This window comes from Misgurnus anguillicaudatus, chromosome 23 (assembly GCF_027580225.2).
Source record: "Misgurnus anguillicaudatus chromosome 23, ASM2758022v2, whole genome shotgun sequence".
NCBI classification, from domain to species: Eukaryota; Metazoa; Chordata; class Actinopteri; order Cypriniformes; family Cobitidae; genus Misgurnus; species Misgurnus anguillicaudatus.
The window spans coordinates 27,941,137-27,958,034 of record NC_073359.2 but is presented as its reverse complement, the minus strand read 5'-3'; the positions used below and the strand labels follow the sequence as shown (position 1 = coordinate 27,958,034).

Sequence of the window (16,898 nt, the reverse complement as noted above, 5' to 3'; positions counted from 1 at the left end):
GCGTGTAATGTCCCTTTAAGAAAGGTGCTAGTTAAAACCATAACATATTTACCACCGACCGATAAGCTAAATTGCATATAAATGAAAGCAGTTCGTGGAACAAACGTAACTTCCTGTAAACATCACAAAGAATCAATAACAACTTTTCGAGTCCTTTTAGAGTAGTTTATTATAGTTTACAAACAAACGAACTGGGGAAAAAAACGTTCATCCTATCTTCATACAAAATTTTGAGCAAAAAGCTGAAATAATTGCATTTTTGTAAAGGAATTTTGTTAGAGATCAGATTCAGAGTTTTGAATGTTGTTTTTAACTCAGTTTTTTATATATTGGGTAAGTGGATCCATCTAGTGGATAATAGCGGAATTACAGATTACCGTAAAAACTCGTCAGGAAAGCGTCATTGGCAGGGAAATGTTTGTTGAGTTACATCCAGATGCGTTACTGTGACAATGCACGTGCGTCCGAAGAAACTAATTTACTTATTTTTTGACTTCCTTTCTTCAACTTTTTTGGAAAAAAAATACTACGTTTGTGAAAAGTAACGATTCACATTTTGATCGTTTGAATATAAACACATCTCGATCAAAAATGGCGGCACGTCAGTATGTAAGAGGATATTGGTTCTCGTGTCTATTGTGACTGCACATTTCGTCACAACGGATATGACGACAAGTGACAAGACTTGCAAGAATTAATGAACGTCTTACGTACCGATGTGTAGCGAGGTCACCTCCATTTTTGATCTAGATGTGTTTACATTCACACCAACACATCAATTGCTGTATAGATGGTTTCATCGGACGCACGTGCGGTGAGGCGAATAAGCGTCTGGTCTGAACTTTACTTCCGGTTTCTGTTCGTTTAATCGTCTGACTAGTTGCTGAAACTGAACTCTTTAACAAATACCTCGTTGAAAATAACACATGTTTTAGTTTCCTAGGTAATCTATGTGTTGCTTGTTATATAAATAAACTACTTTAAAAAGACTTTGTTGTTTTTATTCTTAGCAGAGTTTACCGGAAGTTACGTTTGTTCCTCGAAAGCCGCTTGTTTATGTTGTTAGTGCTGAAATCGTCTATACACTTAAAATACAAATTGTTTTCTTCTTACCATACTGCTTCAAAAGATATGCATTAACCCACTGGAGTTGTTTGGATTGTTTTTTCTGATGATAGATGAGCTTGACTTTTCAATGCCGTTACAAAGCTTAGAACACCAGGATTATATTTATTAAACTCAAAAATGTGTTCAGCTGAAGAAAGGAAGTCATATACATCCAAAACAGCAAAAAAGTGAGTAAATAATGGGCTAATTTTCCTTTTTAATTGTATTTATTACCAAAACAAACATTATTGTGTGTTTTACTATGATTTAGATTTGTTTATACATGTGTTAGATGTAAACAGCACATGGTATGGCCGACTACTGCCCCCTACAGCAACCCAACATATCACAGACAAAAAATCTCCAGCAGCCGCTTTTAATAATACATCATGTAGATGATAAAGCAGGGATTTACAGACACACACGAAGAAAACTTAAAGAAACTTGGGCCTAGGTGTCAAAGCTCTGAATTTTGCATTCAAGTATTCTATGATGTGCAAGATCCAGTGGACGTCATTATCTCTGGAAATCATACACGTCATCCAGAGCAAGATCCCAATACTTTATTTATTTACGAAGAACCACAAAGTTTCATAAATATATCGAAATATTCACTTGAATCTTTTATGTGGCATCGAAAGACTCAAGCTGGTTTGAATTTTGGTCTCTCAAGCACCTTGAAAAATATGAGGCTTTGACACTTGATTATTTAAATTATTCATCAATACCGTACCAGATAAAAGCATTTAGTGACTGACTACAGTACAATGATAACTTTCTGCATTGAAAACAAAGGGAAGTTTTTGGTTCTTACCCGTTATTGAACTCTGGGATTTTTCCACGAGGAATTCTCGGATTTTCTCAACCCACAGGTACAAAATGTTCTCGCCTGCATTCTCCCTATACAACAAATAACAGTGAAAAATGAAACAGAGATGTCACTTGCACTTATCACTAGCATGATTTCCCTACAGACTTTACATGATGGACACATTTACTGACGTCCTTATACCAGTACTTACACGTACAGTTCCTCTAAACTGTTTGATAAAGTCATTCTGTCCTGACCTCTGAGCCAGGCGGCACTGTTGGGAAAAAATAAAAATATAAACAGAAGATATGTAGAAACTTGAAAGTGGATCATACATCTTTATATTTCTATACTAATACAAGCAATTTTAAACATACTTTATTTGATATATTGGAGGTGCTGAACTTGGGTAATCTGGGGGGAGGATTATCTGTAAACAAACAAACAAACAACATAAATCATCTTCAACATACATCAAAGCACACAACCCTAACCATGGTAATATGGTGGTACCATGGTATTCATGGGGTAAATTGCAATTTCAGTTCAGCTTCAAAGGACTCTAAGCGATCCCAACCAAGGCATAAGGGTCTTATCTAGCAAACGATCAACATTTTTGACATGATAACGTAATACGCAAAGTCACGCTGGCTCATCACACAGCTAGTGCAAGACGATAAATTGTGGTTGAAAAGTACTTTTTTTGGTGAAAATTACAATCGTTTCGCTAGATAAGACCCTTGTGGCTCGGTTGGGATCGTTTATAGCCTGCATTAAAGCAGAGATCCACTAGAGTCCACTATATGGAGAAAAATCCTGGACCCCCCCCCCAAAAAAAAACGTAATTTCTTCAAGACATGGGATGTTATGAGAGTGAGTAAATTATCGGGATTATTTTATATAAAAGTGAAATAATCCCTTAATAGGACAGATGCTAAAACAACAATAGAAACCATTAGAGACATTCTAATGGATAATGGCTCTAATGGATATTTATGTTGGTTTTAATGGAGACTATAATGGTCTCTGGGGATCTCTACTGGTACACTAATGTGTTGGATACAGCACAATTAAATCCTAATGGAATAAGACCCAAAAGCTACATAAAGGAATTTTTTATTGATTTTAATGTTAAAAGCTGATGGCTTATAATGGTATCTGTTTTGAAACAATTAGAAGTTGTCTTGTTTTTATTTAGCATGATAAATATGATAATCGTACCATGGTGTTGACAAAACTTTACCATAGTAATACACTTTGATTTTACCACGAAGTCTGTGCAACTTACGTGCATGCAATATTCAATATTACGATATTGATAAGTGTGATATTTAGGTATATGATGTGTAACCTGTAAACAGACAGTCCATTTGGGCTGTTGGGTTTTCTCTGATATTCTGATGCAGAATATTCTCGACGCTTCGTCAATCACGCACCATTCATCGCCGTAGATAGACGACAGGGCTTCAATCTCTTCTATCTGTGACAGAAACATCAGATTAGCTGTATTTTATAAGGTTATGTGAAGAGATCAGACATAAGTTATACCTGTGACTGTAGATCACTCTCATGTTCGTCTGATGTGTCCATCTAATTCAGACATATATGAATAAAAAAATACATTTACAATGTAACTAACAACAAAAAGTGTATGTTAAAGTGTATGTTAACATTCATAATAGCTGTGAAGTGTGAGAAACAACTCACGTGCACCTCATGCTTCCGTCACTAGGGGGCACGCACATTGTTTCCGGGTCAGAGCATGCACATCTTGGGTATCTAAAATTATTTCTTTTTATTTATTATTATTTATTTATATATACATATATAGTTACTAGTATTTTAGTATAAATCTTACAACAGTATTTTATAATATTATTTAAATTAACATTTTTGTAGTAACTAAATTTATCTAGTCCATTAATATACATATAATTGTTGCAAATTTTAAATGTTTGATATATGTAATAATGACCGAGAAAAGATAAATGTTTATTTATAATGTTACTATACTTTTTATCTAGTTATATATGAAGATTAAACTGAACATACATGTGCTTGACTCCATCATGCGCAGACCAACTGCATATGACATCGAAGTACCGCGAGAGCAATTAGAAACCATTCAGAGCTGTTTAACCTCGCGGTACCTTTACGTCATACGCATTGCACCGTATGATAACTCTAATGAGCCAAGCCCTACCGCCATCCAATCAAAACGCGCTATTCAAATCAGCCGCCTCTCGGCCTATGGCAGGTAGCCGCCTCATGAATTATTCGTGACAAGCCCGTGTTGTTCTTCCACAGGCGGGCGGGTGGAGAAAAACATACGGTGGACCAGAGAAGATTGTCACCATGGCGACAGCGATATATCTCGAGCATTATCTCGATAGTGAGTATAATTTATCATTTTTAATCAACCGGACAGATTAAACGTAATTTCGACGGTTATCGACACGTTTTAGCGGCCGCGAGTTCATGTGGTTTCGATGGCTAACGTCAGATTAGCTTTAGCGAGCTGCAGCTAGTTAGCCAAAAATGCTTAATTTGTAAACATAAACCAACGCTTATGTGTTTTCTGGCTTTATTTTGTTATTTATGCCTGAGGTGTTGGCACTTATATATGTATTAGTGCTTTGAAACCAAAACGATAGTTGTCAGTGAAGTGTCACACATAGTTAGCATGTTGTTGACAACATCCTGGCGATGTCAACAAACGTGCTGATGTTTATAAAACGGTTTTCACGTGCATGCATGTTAATAATATGACGTGGCATCGTGTTTGCACACCAGAATAACGAGAAGATGGCAATCTAGAACTTTGCTATTGTGTTTGATGTGTTCAAAGTCTTTAACACTAACTTATACATGTTGTTTTGATGACCACAGGTATTGAAAACCTGCCGTGCGAGCTCCAGAGAAATTTCACACTTATGCGGGAGCTTGACAACAGAGCTGAGGAAAAGATGACACGTGAGATGTGTCTCTAAATATTTTTTGTTTTCTATCTAGGCAGCATTCTTGTGATGAGCAATGATTGGCCAAAAATGCAGTCTAGGTTGGCTTATACTAGGTTTGAGACGGATGCACGAGTGTATGTTTATATTTACATTTAATCAGTGATGAGTTTGAGTTTATGTTAAGTTATAATTATGTTGTGTCATATGTTGTTTTTGAAATATTGTCCTGTGTGTGCAGAAAAGAAAGAGGAAATCGATAAGCTTGCAGAAGAATACATCTCCAACGTCCGCAATCTGGCCCCAGAACAGAGAGTGGAGCACCTGCAGAAGATTCAAAACGGATTCAGCAAATGCAAAGAATACAGCGACGATAAAGTTCAACTCGCCATGCAAACGTATGAAATGGTTAGTGGTTTTATCCAATCTGGTATGGTAGCGTTCGGTTCTATAGCTCAATTGATAAAGCATTGTGTCTGCACAGCAAGGGTTAAGGGTTCGATAAGGGAACACACATACTGATAAAAGTATGTAGTGCAAAATTTCTTTAAGCTTGAGGCGTATGACTGAAAACCTTGAAATTTCAAGTAAGTTTAAAATGTTAAATAAAATTATGCAAAAATGCAGTTTTTATGAACTCTTATCTTTATCTACTTTTCAGACAGCTTTGTTGTTTCACTTTAAATACTGACTTTGTGCCAAGTTTATTCTCCGTTGGCGCTATTAGTCCTTTCAGAAAAGCGTTGAGTTTTTTTGTGATTGTTGCGGGCAAAAATCCTTGATCTTGCGGCACGTTTTCTTAATAAATTCGATGGAATATGCAGGATATTTATGCAATTTTATGCGATGAAACTGCGGGACCTTGCAAAAATTGCGGGACTTTTAAGAAATTGCGAGACCTTTCAAAAATTGCGGGAACTTGCAAAAAACTGCGGGAACTTGCAAAAACTGGGGAACTTGCAAAAATTTCGGCGACTTGCAAAAACTGCAGGGACTTGCAAAAATTGCGGGAACTTGAAAAAACGGCGGGAACTTGCAAAAATTGCGAGAACTTGCAAATATTTTGGGGACTTGCAAATATTTTGGGGACTTGCAAAAATTGCGGGACCTTGCAAAAACTGCGGGGACTTGCAAAAACTGCGGGACCTTTCAAAAATTGCAGGACCTTGCAAAAATTGTGGGACCTTGCAAAAATTGGGGGACTTTTCAAAAACTGTGGGGACTTGCAAATATTTCGGGGACTTGCAAAAATTGTGGGAACTTGCAAATATTTCGGGGACTTGCAAATATTTCGGGGACTTGCAAATATTGCGGAAACTTGCAAAAACTGCGGGGACTTGCAAAAACTGCGGGACCTTTCAAAAACTGCGGGGACTTGCAAAAACTGCGGGGACTTGCAAAAATGGTTGAAACTTGCAAATATTTTGGGGACTTGCAAATATTTTGGGGACTTGCAAAAAATGCGGGGACTTGCAAAAACTGCGGGGACTTGCAAAAACTGCGGGGACTTGCAAAAACTGCGGGGACGTGCAAAAACTGCGGGGACTTGCAAAAATTATGGGGACTTGCAATAACTGCGGGGACTTGCAAAAACTGCGGGGACTTGCAAAAACTGCGGGGACTTGCAAAAACTGCGGGGACGTGCAAAAACTGCGGGGACTTGCAAAAATTATGGGGACTTGCAATAACTGCGGGGACTTGCAATAACTGCGGGGACTTGCAAAAACTGCGGGGACTTGCAAAAACTGCGGGGACTTGCAAAAACTGCGGGGACTTGCAAAAACTGCGGGGACTTGCAAAAACTGCGGGGACTTGCAAAAATTATGGGGACTTGCAAAAAATGCGGGGACTTGCAAAAATTGTGGGACCTTGCAAAAATTGTGGGACCTTGCAAAAATTGGGGGACTTTTCAAAAACTGTGGGGACTTGCAAATATTTCGGGGACTTGCAAAAATTGTGGGAACTTGCAAATATTTCGGGGACTTGCAAATATTTCGGGGACTTGCAAAAACTGCGGGGACTTGCAAAAACTGCGGGGACTTGCAAAAACTGCGGGACCTTTCAAAAACTGCGGGGACTTGCAAAAACTGCGGGGACTTGCAAAAATGGTTGAAACTTGCAAATATTTTGGGGACTTGCAAATATTTTGGGGACTTGCAAAAAATGCGGGGACTTGCAAAAACTGCGGGGACTTGCAAAAACTGCGGGGACTTGCAAAAACTGCGGGGACGTGCAAAAACTGCGGGGACTTGCAAAAATTATGGGGACTTGCAATAACTGCGGGGACTTGCAATAACTGCGGGGACTTGCAAAAACTGCGGGGACTTGCAAAAACTGCAGGGACTTGCAAAAACTGCGGGGACTTGCAAAAACTGCGGGGACTTGCAAAAATTATGGGGACTTGCAAAAAATGCGGGGACTTGCAAAAATTGTGGGACCTTGCAAAAATTGGGGGACCTTGCAAAAATTGGGGGACTTTTCAAAAACTGTGTGGACTTGCAAATATTTCGGGGACTTGCAAAAATTGTGGGAACTTGCAAATATTTCGGGGACTTGCAAATATTTCGGGGACTTGCAAAAACTGCGGGGACTTGCAAAAATTTCGGGGACTTGCAAAAACTGCGGGAACAGTTTGCAGCTTTTCAATGGTGTTCACGTCACATAATCAAGTCACTTCCTAACATTCCCAGGGGACATGGCTGCACTTGTGTTTCTGCTGAGATATATTTGATTTTTGCTACGAAAATGTGGGGATTATGAAATCATGCAAGCCGTGCATATTTTGCGCACGGAAATCTGCAATTTATGCTGCAAAAGTGCGGAGTATTTGAAAAAATGTGGCCCTTGCATAAATATGCAGACTTTGGCTGACTATGCGTTGAATCATGCGATCGCATAATCGCGTTTTTCTGGAGGGACTGAATTATTGAAAATTTTCTGACTTTCCGCTAGGTGGACAAACACATCCGCAGACTTGATGCTGATCTTGCGCGCTTTGAAAACGAGCTGAAGGAAAAGCTGGATGTCAGCGGCTACGAAAGTCCAGATAACAGGGCGCTCAAAAGTAAGACATTGACGTGAACAATAAAACATGACTGATTTGAGTCAAGATTGTGAATGTATAAAATTGGTTATTGTAGAAGCATGCAGAAAGTTATTAAGGATATATATGACACAATAACAGGCTGTAGCTAATGTACTGCACACTTTTAATAAAGTATGCACTTGTGTTTTCTGTAGAGGTGGGTGGTAGAGGAAGCCTAAAGGAAAAACGAGGATCTAAAGGAAGAGGAAGAAGAAGTTTGGATGAAGAATCCCCCAAAAAGAAGAAAATCAAAAACGGGTGAGTTGTGTGTTCTCTATGATCTTCAAACTAAAAGTGTGTTTGTAGTTGTAAGCACATTAATGATTTTCTGCAGGCCTGAGTTCCCTGAAGCCGTCCTTCCAGTTCACCCATCAGACGTCTTAGACATGCCAGTGGACCCCAATGAACCCACGTACTGCCTGTGTCACCAAGTGTCATACGGAGAAATGATCGGATGCGACAACCCCGATGTACGAAACGCTTTTTGCTTTGTGTGTCTGTACTTTCTTTGCCTTTCTTTTATATATCTATGCTTAACAAACGTGTATTGCTTTTATTAACAGTGTCCGATCGAGTGGTTTCACTTCGCCTGTGTTGACCTGACGACCAAACCCAAAGGGAAATGGTATGTCAGCCGGCATTTAAAGTAGGAACTGTTCATAACTCAGTTGTCTAGATGAGAAATGAACCCGTGTTCTTTTCTTGCAGGTTTTGTCCACGATGCACCCAGGATCGAAAGAAAAAATAAGATGGATTTGTACGTTGAGAGATTACATTTATATGTGAATATATACGTATAAATATATATGTATTTTGTCTAGATGGTAAAATAGTATAATATAATAATATAAATATATATATACTTCTTTATAAGGCCATGATATACATTAGGGTCAGAAGAAAGTTTTTATTTTTTAAAGTACTTGAAATGTTTCCATTTAGTAAGTTTTGTTTTGTGTTGTCAAATGTCTTTTTTAGACAAACCTAGGATATATATGAAATATATTTTTCTTTATTCTTTTACGCTTTCATTTGAAGCTTCAAGCATCCAAACCGTCGCTCGTGATGTTTCTAGCACTGCAAGTCATTTAGAGGAAAACCACAAACTTGCTTGTAATTCTAGAGGATTTATGCATAAGATGTTGAATGCAGCCAATGTTTTATGTAGATTTAACGTGACTACTTTACTTTTCTTCTTCGTTTTGCCTCGATTCGAGTTTGAAACTCCAGCTTTTGTTGAAACTTAAAATGCAAGGATATGTTTTTCTACCCAATCATGTATTGCAAAAGCAAAAACCCAAAATTATGGAGCAGAGATAAGTGGCGCAGTTTCAATGTTGTTCCATTTGAGTTGGACAATCAACATTTTCTTCTACAGAACTCAAAGCGATCTGTTATTAAGACTACTGCTTTATCACAGCAATGCATCCGCTGTAGTTACAGTACATGTGCATTTGTCGTTTCTATTTCTGAATGTTTTAAATAATGAATTTTTTGGGCAGTATCTGCCGTACTTCTCCAGCAGCTGTCATGCACTTTGTACTCAAGGCCTGAATTTTCTCGCAAAAAGCAGCTTTTATTGCTGTAAAGGTCAGAAAAGAAACTGTTGTGATGGCACAAAACTGATCATCGGATGATCTACCAAAGTGAGATTAAGTGGTGTTAGCATGTGAGCTACATCGCTGTTGTATAAATTGCATAAATTTTTATGATTCTATACGAACGTTATCCAAATATGAAGCCGAATATTGTGTAATACTATTGATGTGAGATTAGCATATCAGAGTTTAAAACCTGTGTGAATGGACTGTACAATCTTTAAATTGCGTTATGTTATATTAGTGGGTAGAACACAAAGGTTGAACGTGTGACAATCAAGTAGCATTCTGTTTTGTTGTTTATTTTTTAATGTTTAACTATCCCTGGTTATATGGACTATGTGTTCCACAAAGCTTTTCATAAAAACAAATAAACCTTTACCATTAAAACTACTTTTTGTTTTGAATAATTTGTCTTACAGGGACAGTTCACCGAGAAATAAAAATTGGTCATCTTTTACTCACCATTAAGTTGTTCAAACCCCATTTAAATTTTTTAGATCTGCTGAACGCAAAGATATTTTGAAAAGGGTTAATAACCAAATAAATCTGGGGCACCATTAACCTCCATGGTATTATTTCCTACAAAATACAATGTTGTTCAAAATATCTTCATTTGTATTCAGCAGAACAATGAAATTTGAGGTTGCCTGAATTTTTCAGTGAACTATCCCTTTAAAACTGACTAAAAGTATAAATTTTGCATTGGAAAAAAACAGTTTTTTTAGGGTACAATATGCTTTACTAAACAATGTTGACAAAGTTTGACACCTGTTAGTTCCAATTCATCCTTTTAAAATTATGTTTATATTTATTAAAGGCACAATATTTAAGGTTTTTGCATTAAAATATCCAAAAACCTATAGCACAGTGTATATTTTTTCCACACATACTTACATTATCCCAATTTTTTAGCAATGTTTAAAGGGGCATTCCACTTTTTTTTGAAAATATGCTCATTTTCCAGCTCCTCTAGATTTAAGCATTTGATTCTTACTGTTTTGGAATCCATTCAGTTGATCTCCGGGTCTGGCGCTAGCACTTTTAGCATAGCTTAGCATAATCCATTGAATCTGATTAGACCATTAGCATCACGCTAAAAATAACCAAAAAGTTTTGATATTTTTCCTATTTAAAACTTGAATCTTCTGTAGTTACATTTTGTGCTAAGACTGACGGAAAATTAAAAGTTGAGATTTTCTAGGCAGAGATGGCTAGGAACTATACTCTCATTCTGGCGTAATAATCAAGGACTTTGCTGCCTTAACATGGCTGCAGCAGGCGACAGGCGTAGTGATATTACGCAGCAGCCAAAAATAGTCCACTTAGTAACTTTCAATTGCAGAGGACTATTTTTGGGCAGTGTGTAATATTGCGCCTCCTGCAGTCATGTTACAGTAGCAAAGTCCTTAAGTCAAGTTTTAAATAGGAAAATATTGAAACTCTTTTGTTAATTTTTAGCGTGATGCTAATGGTCTAATCAGATTCAATGGATTATGCTAAGCAATGCTAAAAGTGCTAGCGCCAGACCCGGAGATCAGCTGAATGGATTCCAAAACGGTAAAAATCAAGTGTTTAATTCTAGAAGAGCTGGAAAATGAGCATATTCTCAAAAAAAAAATTGGAGTGTCCCTTCAAAATCATTTCATAAAGCGCTACGCCCTGTTCATTGGGTTGGTTGTCAGTGATGTCATGTCTGGGTTATCCTCAGTTTCCACATTTGCGGCCACAGAAACCATAAGTGTGTTTTGACTTCACTTGTCACTGCTCAAATGACATCAAAGTATTGCAAAAGCAATTCGAAAGCAGTATTTTCTCATACACCAATCAGTCTGCGCAGTACTGCATGCAGAATGTGGAAGTAGTAACAACTAGCACATTACTAATTCTAGCACATGTTTAAAACTTTATTTCATTCATCAACCATCGACATGATTTGTGAGGCCTGTCAGATTGATTCCTATCGACAGAGAAGATGACCATCGTTGCACCAATCCACGCTCTTTTACAGCATCATCAAGCTACGGATGTGTTTTTGTTGACCACTAGCGTGTAAAAATTATAGATTGTACCTTTAAATGCCCAGAAATATACTATATGGAAAACTAAGTTTGCAATTAAAATGCATAGATGTTAATAGAAATGCAACTACATTTCTCCCTAACAAACTAACTATAACACAACATCATAGGTCTTTAATCTAATTCAAGTAAATTCCAAAAATAAGTTTTAGTGTTCGTCATCTAAAATTCATCGTCTGAATGATCGTCCCAGCTACACTCCTCTCGTACACTGTTCTCAGGAAACTCCACCTCTAAATCGTACACAAAGTCTGCATCGTCCTTATGTCTGCGGTTCCGTTCAAACAGTTGGTCCATCTGGGCTTTTCTGCGGTTTAACTCCTCGTCGCTCAGTTTATTCAGGTCTTCGTCACTGGGGCCGGGCCCCTGTTGTGCAGCCAGACTCTCCTCTAAGCTGAGGCCCCGTAAGTGATCACGAAGAATGAGATGCAATCGTTCCAGCTGAGCTAAAGAAACGGACTCGACGTACACGCTGTGACGAACGTGATACTTCAGTCTCTCTGCTGCCCGGCTGCAGTCTTAAAAGAGAGGTCAAAGCTGTTAGGGTAGCATTTTATAATGATTTTCAAAAGCAAACATTATATAATGCAAAATATAAGAATGAATTATTAAGTGTAGTGCTAAGCACAATTTATGAAGCTGTGGATTAAAATCATTCAAACAAAAACATCACTCAAGTGTTTAACTTAAACCTACATTCATGCATATAATACAATATAAAGATAGCTTTAATAGTCAAACCTGAGTACTGTGAGAAATTTCTGACTGGTATAATTCTTTTTCTCATCCTGCTGGTGTTTTTATTCTCATATACGATGATGATTGAAGGTGGATCAAACTTCACTCCACATCGCTTTGCTACTATAGACATTGTCACTTACATTGGCATCTGTAGACAATCAACACAAGCGTACTGTGAGAGAGATAAAGAGAGAGAGAATATAGTAAACAAACATAGATAGACAGCTGGAAGACAGAATAGACAGACAGACAGGACAAAACAGCTGAAAGACAGGATAGACAGACAAGACAGAATAGCTGAAAGCCAGGAGAGACAGACAGACAGACAGATAGCTGGAAGACAGGATAGACAGACAGACAGCTAGACAAGAAAGCTGGAAGGGAGGATAATCAGACAGACAGACAGCTGGAAGAGAGGACAGACAGACACCTGGAAGACAGGACAGAGAGACAGACAGCTGGAAGGGAGGACAGACAGACAGACAGCTGGAAGAGAGGACAGACAGACACCTGGAAGGCAGGACAGAGAGACAGACAGCTAGACAAGACAGCTGGAAGAGAGGTCAGACAGTCAGACAGACAGACAGCTAGACAAGACAGCTGGAAGACAGGATAAACAGACAGACAGGACAAAACAGCTGAAAGATAGGATAGATAGACAGACAGACAGCTGGAAGAGAGAACAGACAGACAGATAGATAGCTGGAAGACAGGATAGACAGACAGACAGCTAGACAAGAAAGCTGGAAGGGAGGATAGACAGACAGACAGGACAAAACAGCTGAAAGACAGAATAGACAGACAGAAAAGACAAAACAGCTGGAAGACAGGATAGACAGACAGACAAGACAAAACAGCTGGAAAACAGAATAGACAGACAGACAAGACAAAACAGCTGGAAGACAGGATAGACAGACAGACAGACAGCTGGAAGAGAGAACAGACAGACAGACAGATAGATAGCTGGAAGACAGGATAGACAGACAGACAGACAGACAGGACAAAACAGCTGGAAGACAGGATAGACAGACAGACAGACAGGACAAAACAGCTGAAAGACAGGATAGACAGACAGACAGATGGGACAAAACAGCTGAAAGACAGGATAGACAGACAGATAAGACAAAACAGCTGGTAGACAGACAGACAAGACAAAACAGCTGGAAGACAGGATAGACAGACAGACAGCTGGAAGAGAGAACAGACAGACAGACAGATAGATAGCTGGAAGACAGGATAGACAGACAGACAGACAGCTAGACAAGACCGCTGGAAGACAAAATAGACAGACAGACAGACAGACAGGACAAAACAGCTGGAAGACAGGATAGACAGACAGACAAGACAAAACAGCTGGAAGACAGGATAGACAGACAGACAGCTGGAAGAGAGAACAGACAGACAGACAGATAGATAGCTGGAAGACAGGATAGATAGACAGACAGACAGGACAAAACAGCTGGAAGACAGGATAGACAGACAGACAGGACAAAACAGCTGGAAGACAGGATAGACAGACAGACAGGAAAAAACAGCTGAAAGGCAGGATAGACAGACAGACAAGACAAAACAGCTGGAAGAGAGAACAGACGGACAGATAGATAGATAGCTGGAAGACAGGATAGACAGACAGACAGCTGGAAGAGAGAACAGACAGACAGATAGAAGAAAGCAGGATAGACAGACAGACAGCTATACAATAAATCTGGAAGGGAGGTTAGACAGACAGACAGACAGACAGCTAGACAAGACAGCTGGAAGACAGGATAGACAGACAAGACAAAACAGCTGAAAGACAGGATAGACAGACAGACAGACAGATAGATAGCTGGAAGACAGGATAGACAGATATATAGACAGACAGACAGACAGACAGACAGACAGCTAGACAAGACAACTGGAAGAGAGGACAGAAAGACACACAGACATATAGATAGCTGGAAAGCAGGACAGACAGACAGAGAGACAGACAGACAGACAGACAGACAGACAGACAGACAGACAGACAGACAGCTAGAAGAGAGGATAGACAGACAACTGGAAGAGAGGACAGACAGACAGAAGACAGGATAGATAGATAGACGGACAGCTGGAAGATAGGATAGATAGACAGCTGGAAGACAGAAGAGACAGACAGAAGACAGGATAGATAGATAGACAGCTGGAAGACAGGATAGATAGACAGACAGTTAGAAGAGAGGATAGACAGACAGAAGACAGGATAGATAGATAGACAGCTGGAAGAGGACAGACAGATAATATATATATACGAGCATTTCAAACCTATCTATGATTTATCTTGAGATTAGTAACCATGGCAACAACGGGCGTCACGAAAAGGCCACATTCGTCCTATGATAAAGACTGTATTATTAAAACACAGACTCACATAAAGTTTAAAGTACATGAATTCGAAAACGAACCAGCAATGTAGATATAACGCAGAAAAATCTTTGGTTCTTGAGATTTTCACTGTTTGTGTCTTCTTCTTCTGCGCTGACGGATTTTAGTGTAAAAGTCTCTGCAGCGCCATCTGCCGTTTCAGCCTCGCCAAACACGGAAGTAACTGCACACGATATCTGCATAACAGCATGTCTGCACATCGATCATGATTCATTTTTATTTATTGTTAATCGTTTTGGGTTTTATTCACAATGGAGGCTCACAAGAAGGTATTAATACAGTAATTTAGTGTGTGTTTATAATAACTGCCTGATTTCAAATGAATGACGGACAGCTTGTAATGTAAACAAAAGTACACTGCTTCCGTTTGTCTTTCTACGCCAATTTATATACGTATACATTTTTAATATACTTATATATTTTTTGTAATGTTTTTTCTTAAAGTGGATGACTGTTTTTCGTCTAAATGGTTAAAGTCAGTGATGATTTCAATGAAGATCACCAAAGCAGGATTTCACAGGTAGCTTTTACTTGTTTATATATATATTTATGTGTGTTTATAACGTTTAAAAAAATAATACAATTTGTATTGTTCGCTTTGTAGAGATCTTCAATACAGTGTTCAATATGACAAAGTAAATCATGATGTGAAAGCTTTACTAGTCCAGAAGATGCCAAGTGGAGTCTACATGGATGAATATCAGCTGGCAACTCTGATAGAGGACACAGGTTTGGAGGTGATCTCTCTTAAAGCACATATAATTTTATAATATATTATATTATGAAATTTATGAACTTGAACTCGAGTGTCTTGTGTTGTTTTGTGTAGGTTCTTCTGGATTCAAAGGTTGATCTGGAAGCTCCAGAATATTTGTCCACTGGTTTTACCGCATTTATTTATCTTTCCCCATCATCTGAGATCTCTGGGCAACATGAGGCGACGGTTCCCATTCACGCCCGGTACCACAGACCCTCAGAGTCTGGTGATAAATGGGTTAAAGTGGACATCGGGTCACCCAGGCTGTTGATTCGTTCAGATCAATGTAAACACATATAAACAATATTTTTATCATAAATTAGACTATACATTTGCCTTCTCACAAGTTTATTTGCTTTTTAATTGTAGGCAAGACTCCACCTTCGCATTTATCTTATGAAGTCATTGATGCTCCCTGTACAATCAGTAATGTCAGCATATGTTCATGGTTGGAGATTCAGGATTTAGAGGTAATTATATGTTCATAAAGTATAAATTATAGGTTGTATTTGTATTAGTTTCTGTTTCCTTTTAACTAAGGGCGTGACCTTTTGTATTACTAACACAATGCAACATCTATTTAGCTAATGAAATACATTATGATTAAAGTGTGCATGTAATGTTAATAAACAGATTCATTTGTTTTCCACCTTCTTAGGAAACAGGACCTGTAAGCCTGGATATTCCAGTCGGAGATGCGACACAGATCTTTATTGTTTGTGTTGGCACTGTATTAGTAACCCTGCTGAGCTCTTTTTTGCTTTTTAGGGCCATGTGGAACCACAGGACCTCAAATATTTCAATAAAAACAAAATAGAGGTTAATGAACTAATGGAGATTTTTTTAAAATGGACATGGTGTATGGATTTATATGTAAATCTGATTTTTTTTGTCTGTATATATTGAGATTTTTTTTATTGAAAGACATATGTAAATAATTACCATTTTATTCTATAATAATACTACTGTTACTATGGATTTTTTTACAGGAAATATGAATTGTAAATAAAATGGCATGTTAGTTTTATTAAATAAGTTTAGAAAATATTTGATCTTTGTCCATCTCTAATTACAATAATTTAATGAAGTGACATAGTGATGTTTTGCAAGTTTTTTAAAGGGGTCAAAAATCTGACATTTTCCATGTTTAAGTGCTATAATTGGGTCCCCATTGTTTCTATCAACCTAGAAAACGTGAAAAAGAACAACCCAGTGACTTTGTTTTGGTAAACCATTCTCTGTAAGCATGTGAAAAATTGGGTCGTTCAGGGGTGCATTTCCCAAAAGTATCGTCAGCCAACTACTGTCGTAAGTTACGTTGTTACTGACGCAGGTCAAGAAGTTGCTGCATCGCAAAC

General features: G+C 38.2%; 4 protein-coding genes across 9 annotated transcripts in view; 2 read left to right on the top strand and 2 right to left on the bottom strand.

The window, feature by feature from the left end:
• The window catches only part of impact (impact RWD domain protein), a 39,726-nt gene extending 36,017 nt beyond the window's left edge, over window positions 1-3,709 (bottom strand). The window contains exons 1-6 of one of the 2 annotated variants that reach the window (XM_055217585.2): window positions 3,626-3,709; window positions 3,467-3,508; window positions 3,270-3,398; window positions 2,296-2,348; window positions 2,130-2,192; window positions 1,922-2,007 (exon numbers count right to left, since the gene is read on the bottom strand). In XM_055217585.2, the coding sequence (XP_055073560.2) occupies window positions 1,922-2,007; window positions 2,130-2,192; window positions 2,296-2,348; window positions 3,270-3,398; window positions 3,467-3,508 (373 nt within the window). In that variant the 5' untranslated portion in view covers window positions 3,626-3,709. The remainder of the gene's footprint in view (window positions 1-1,921; window positions 2,008-2,129; window positions 2,193-2,295; window positions 2,349-3,269; window positions 3,399-3,466; window positions 3,509-3,625) is intronic. The other variant, XM_073861484.1, reaches the window with a different exon arrangement.
• Window positions 3,710-4,154: 445 nt separating this feature from the next.
• Window positions 4,155-9,951, top strand: ing5a (inhibitor of growth family, member 5a). The gene is made up of 8 exons (XM_073861557.1): window positions 4,155-4,310; window positions 4,808-4,885; window positions 5,123-5,283; window positions 7,828-7,939; window positions 8,116-8,218; window positions 8,295-8,430; window positions 8,524-8,585; window positions 8,669-9,951. Exons 1-8 carry the CDS (start codon window positions 4,274-4,276, stop codon window positions 8,706-8,708), a joined length of 729 nt encoding a protein of 242 aa, XP_073717658.1. The 5' UTR covers window positions 4,155-4,273; the 3' UTR covers window positions 8,709-9,951.
• A 1,787-nt stretch (window positions 9,952-11,738) lies between these two features.
• On the bottom strand, window positions 11,739-14,960 carry cep19 (centrosomal protein 19). Of its 5 annotated transcripts, none has more exons than XM_055218532.2 (4): window positions 14,804-14,886; window positions 14,664-14,732; window positions 12,381-12,528; window positions 11,739-12,157 (listed from the first exon to the last, which is right to left on the bottom strand). In XM_055218532.2, exons 3-4 carry the CDS (start codon window positions 12,508-12,510, stop codon window positions 11,802-11,804), a joined length of 486 nt encoding a protein of 161 aa, XP_055074507.1. In that variant the 5' UTR covers window positions 12,511-12,528; window positions 14,664-14,732; window positions 14,804-14,886; the 3' UTR covers window positions 11,739-11,801. The 5 variants fall into 5 exon arrangements, with proteins under 5 accessions (XP_055074507.1, XP_055074511.1, XP_055074506.1 ...); XM_055218536.2 differs by having other exon boundaries at window positions 12,381-12,552; window positions 14,804-14,863; XM_055218531.2 differs by lacking the exon at window positions 14,664-14,732 and having other exon boundaries at window positions 14,804-14,960.
• Window positions 14,892-16,587, top strand: pigx (phosphatidylinositol glycan anchor biosynthesis, class X). The gene is made up of 6 exons (XM_055218530.2): window positions 14,892-15,052; window positions 15,228-15,303; window positions 15,388-15,520; window positions 15,613-15,826; window positions 15,910-16,010; window positions 16,199-16,587. Exons 1-6 carry the CDS (start codon window positions 14,989-14,991, stop codon window positions 16,355-16,357), a joined length of 747 nt encoding a protein of 248 aa, XP_055074505.2. The 5' UTR covers window positions 14,892-14,988; the 3' UTR covers window positions 16,358-16,587.
• Window positions 16,588-16,898: the final 311 nt, after the last annotated feature.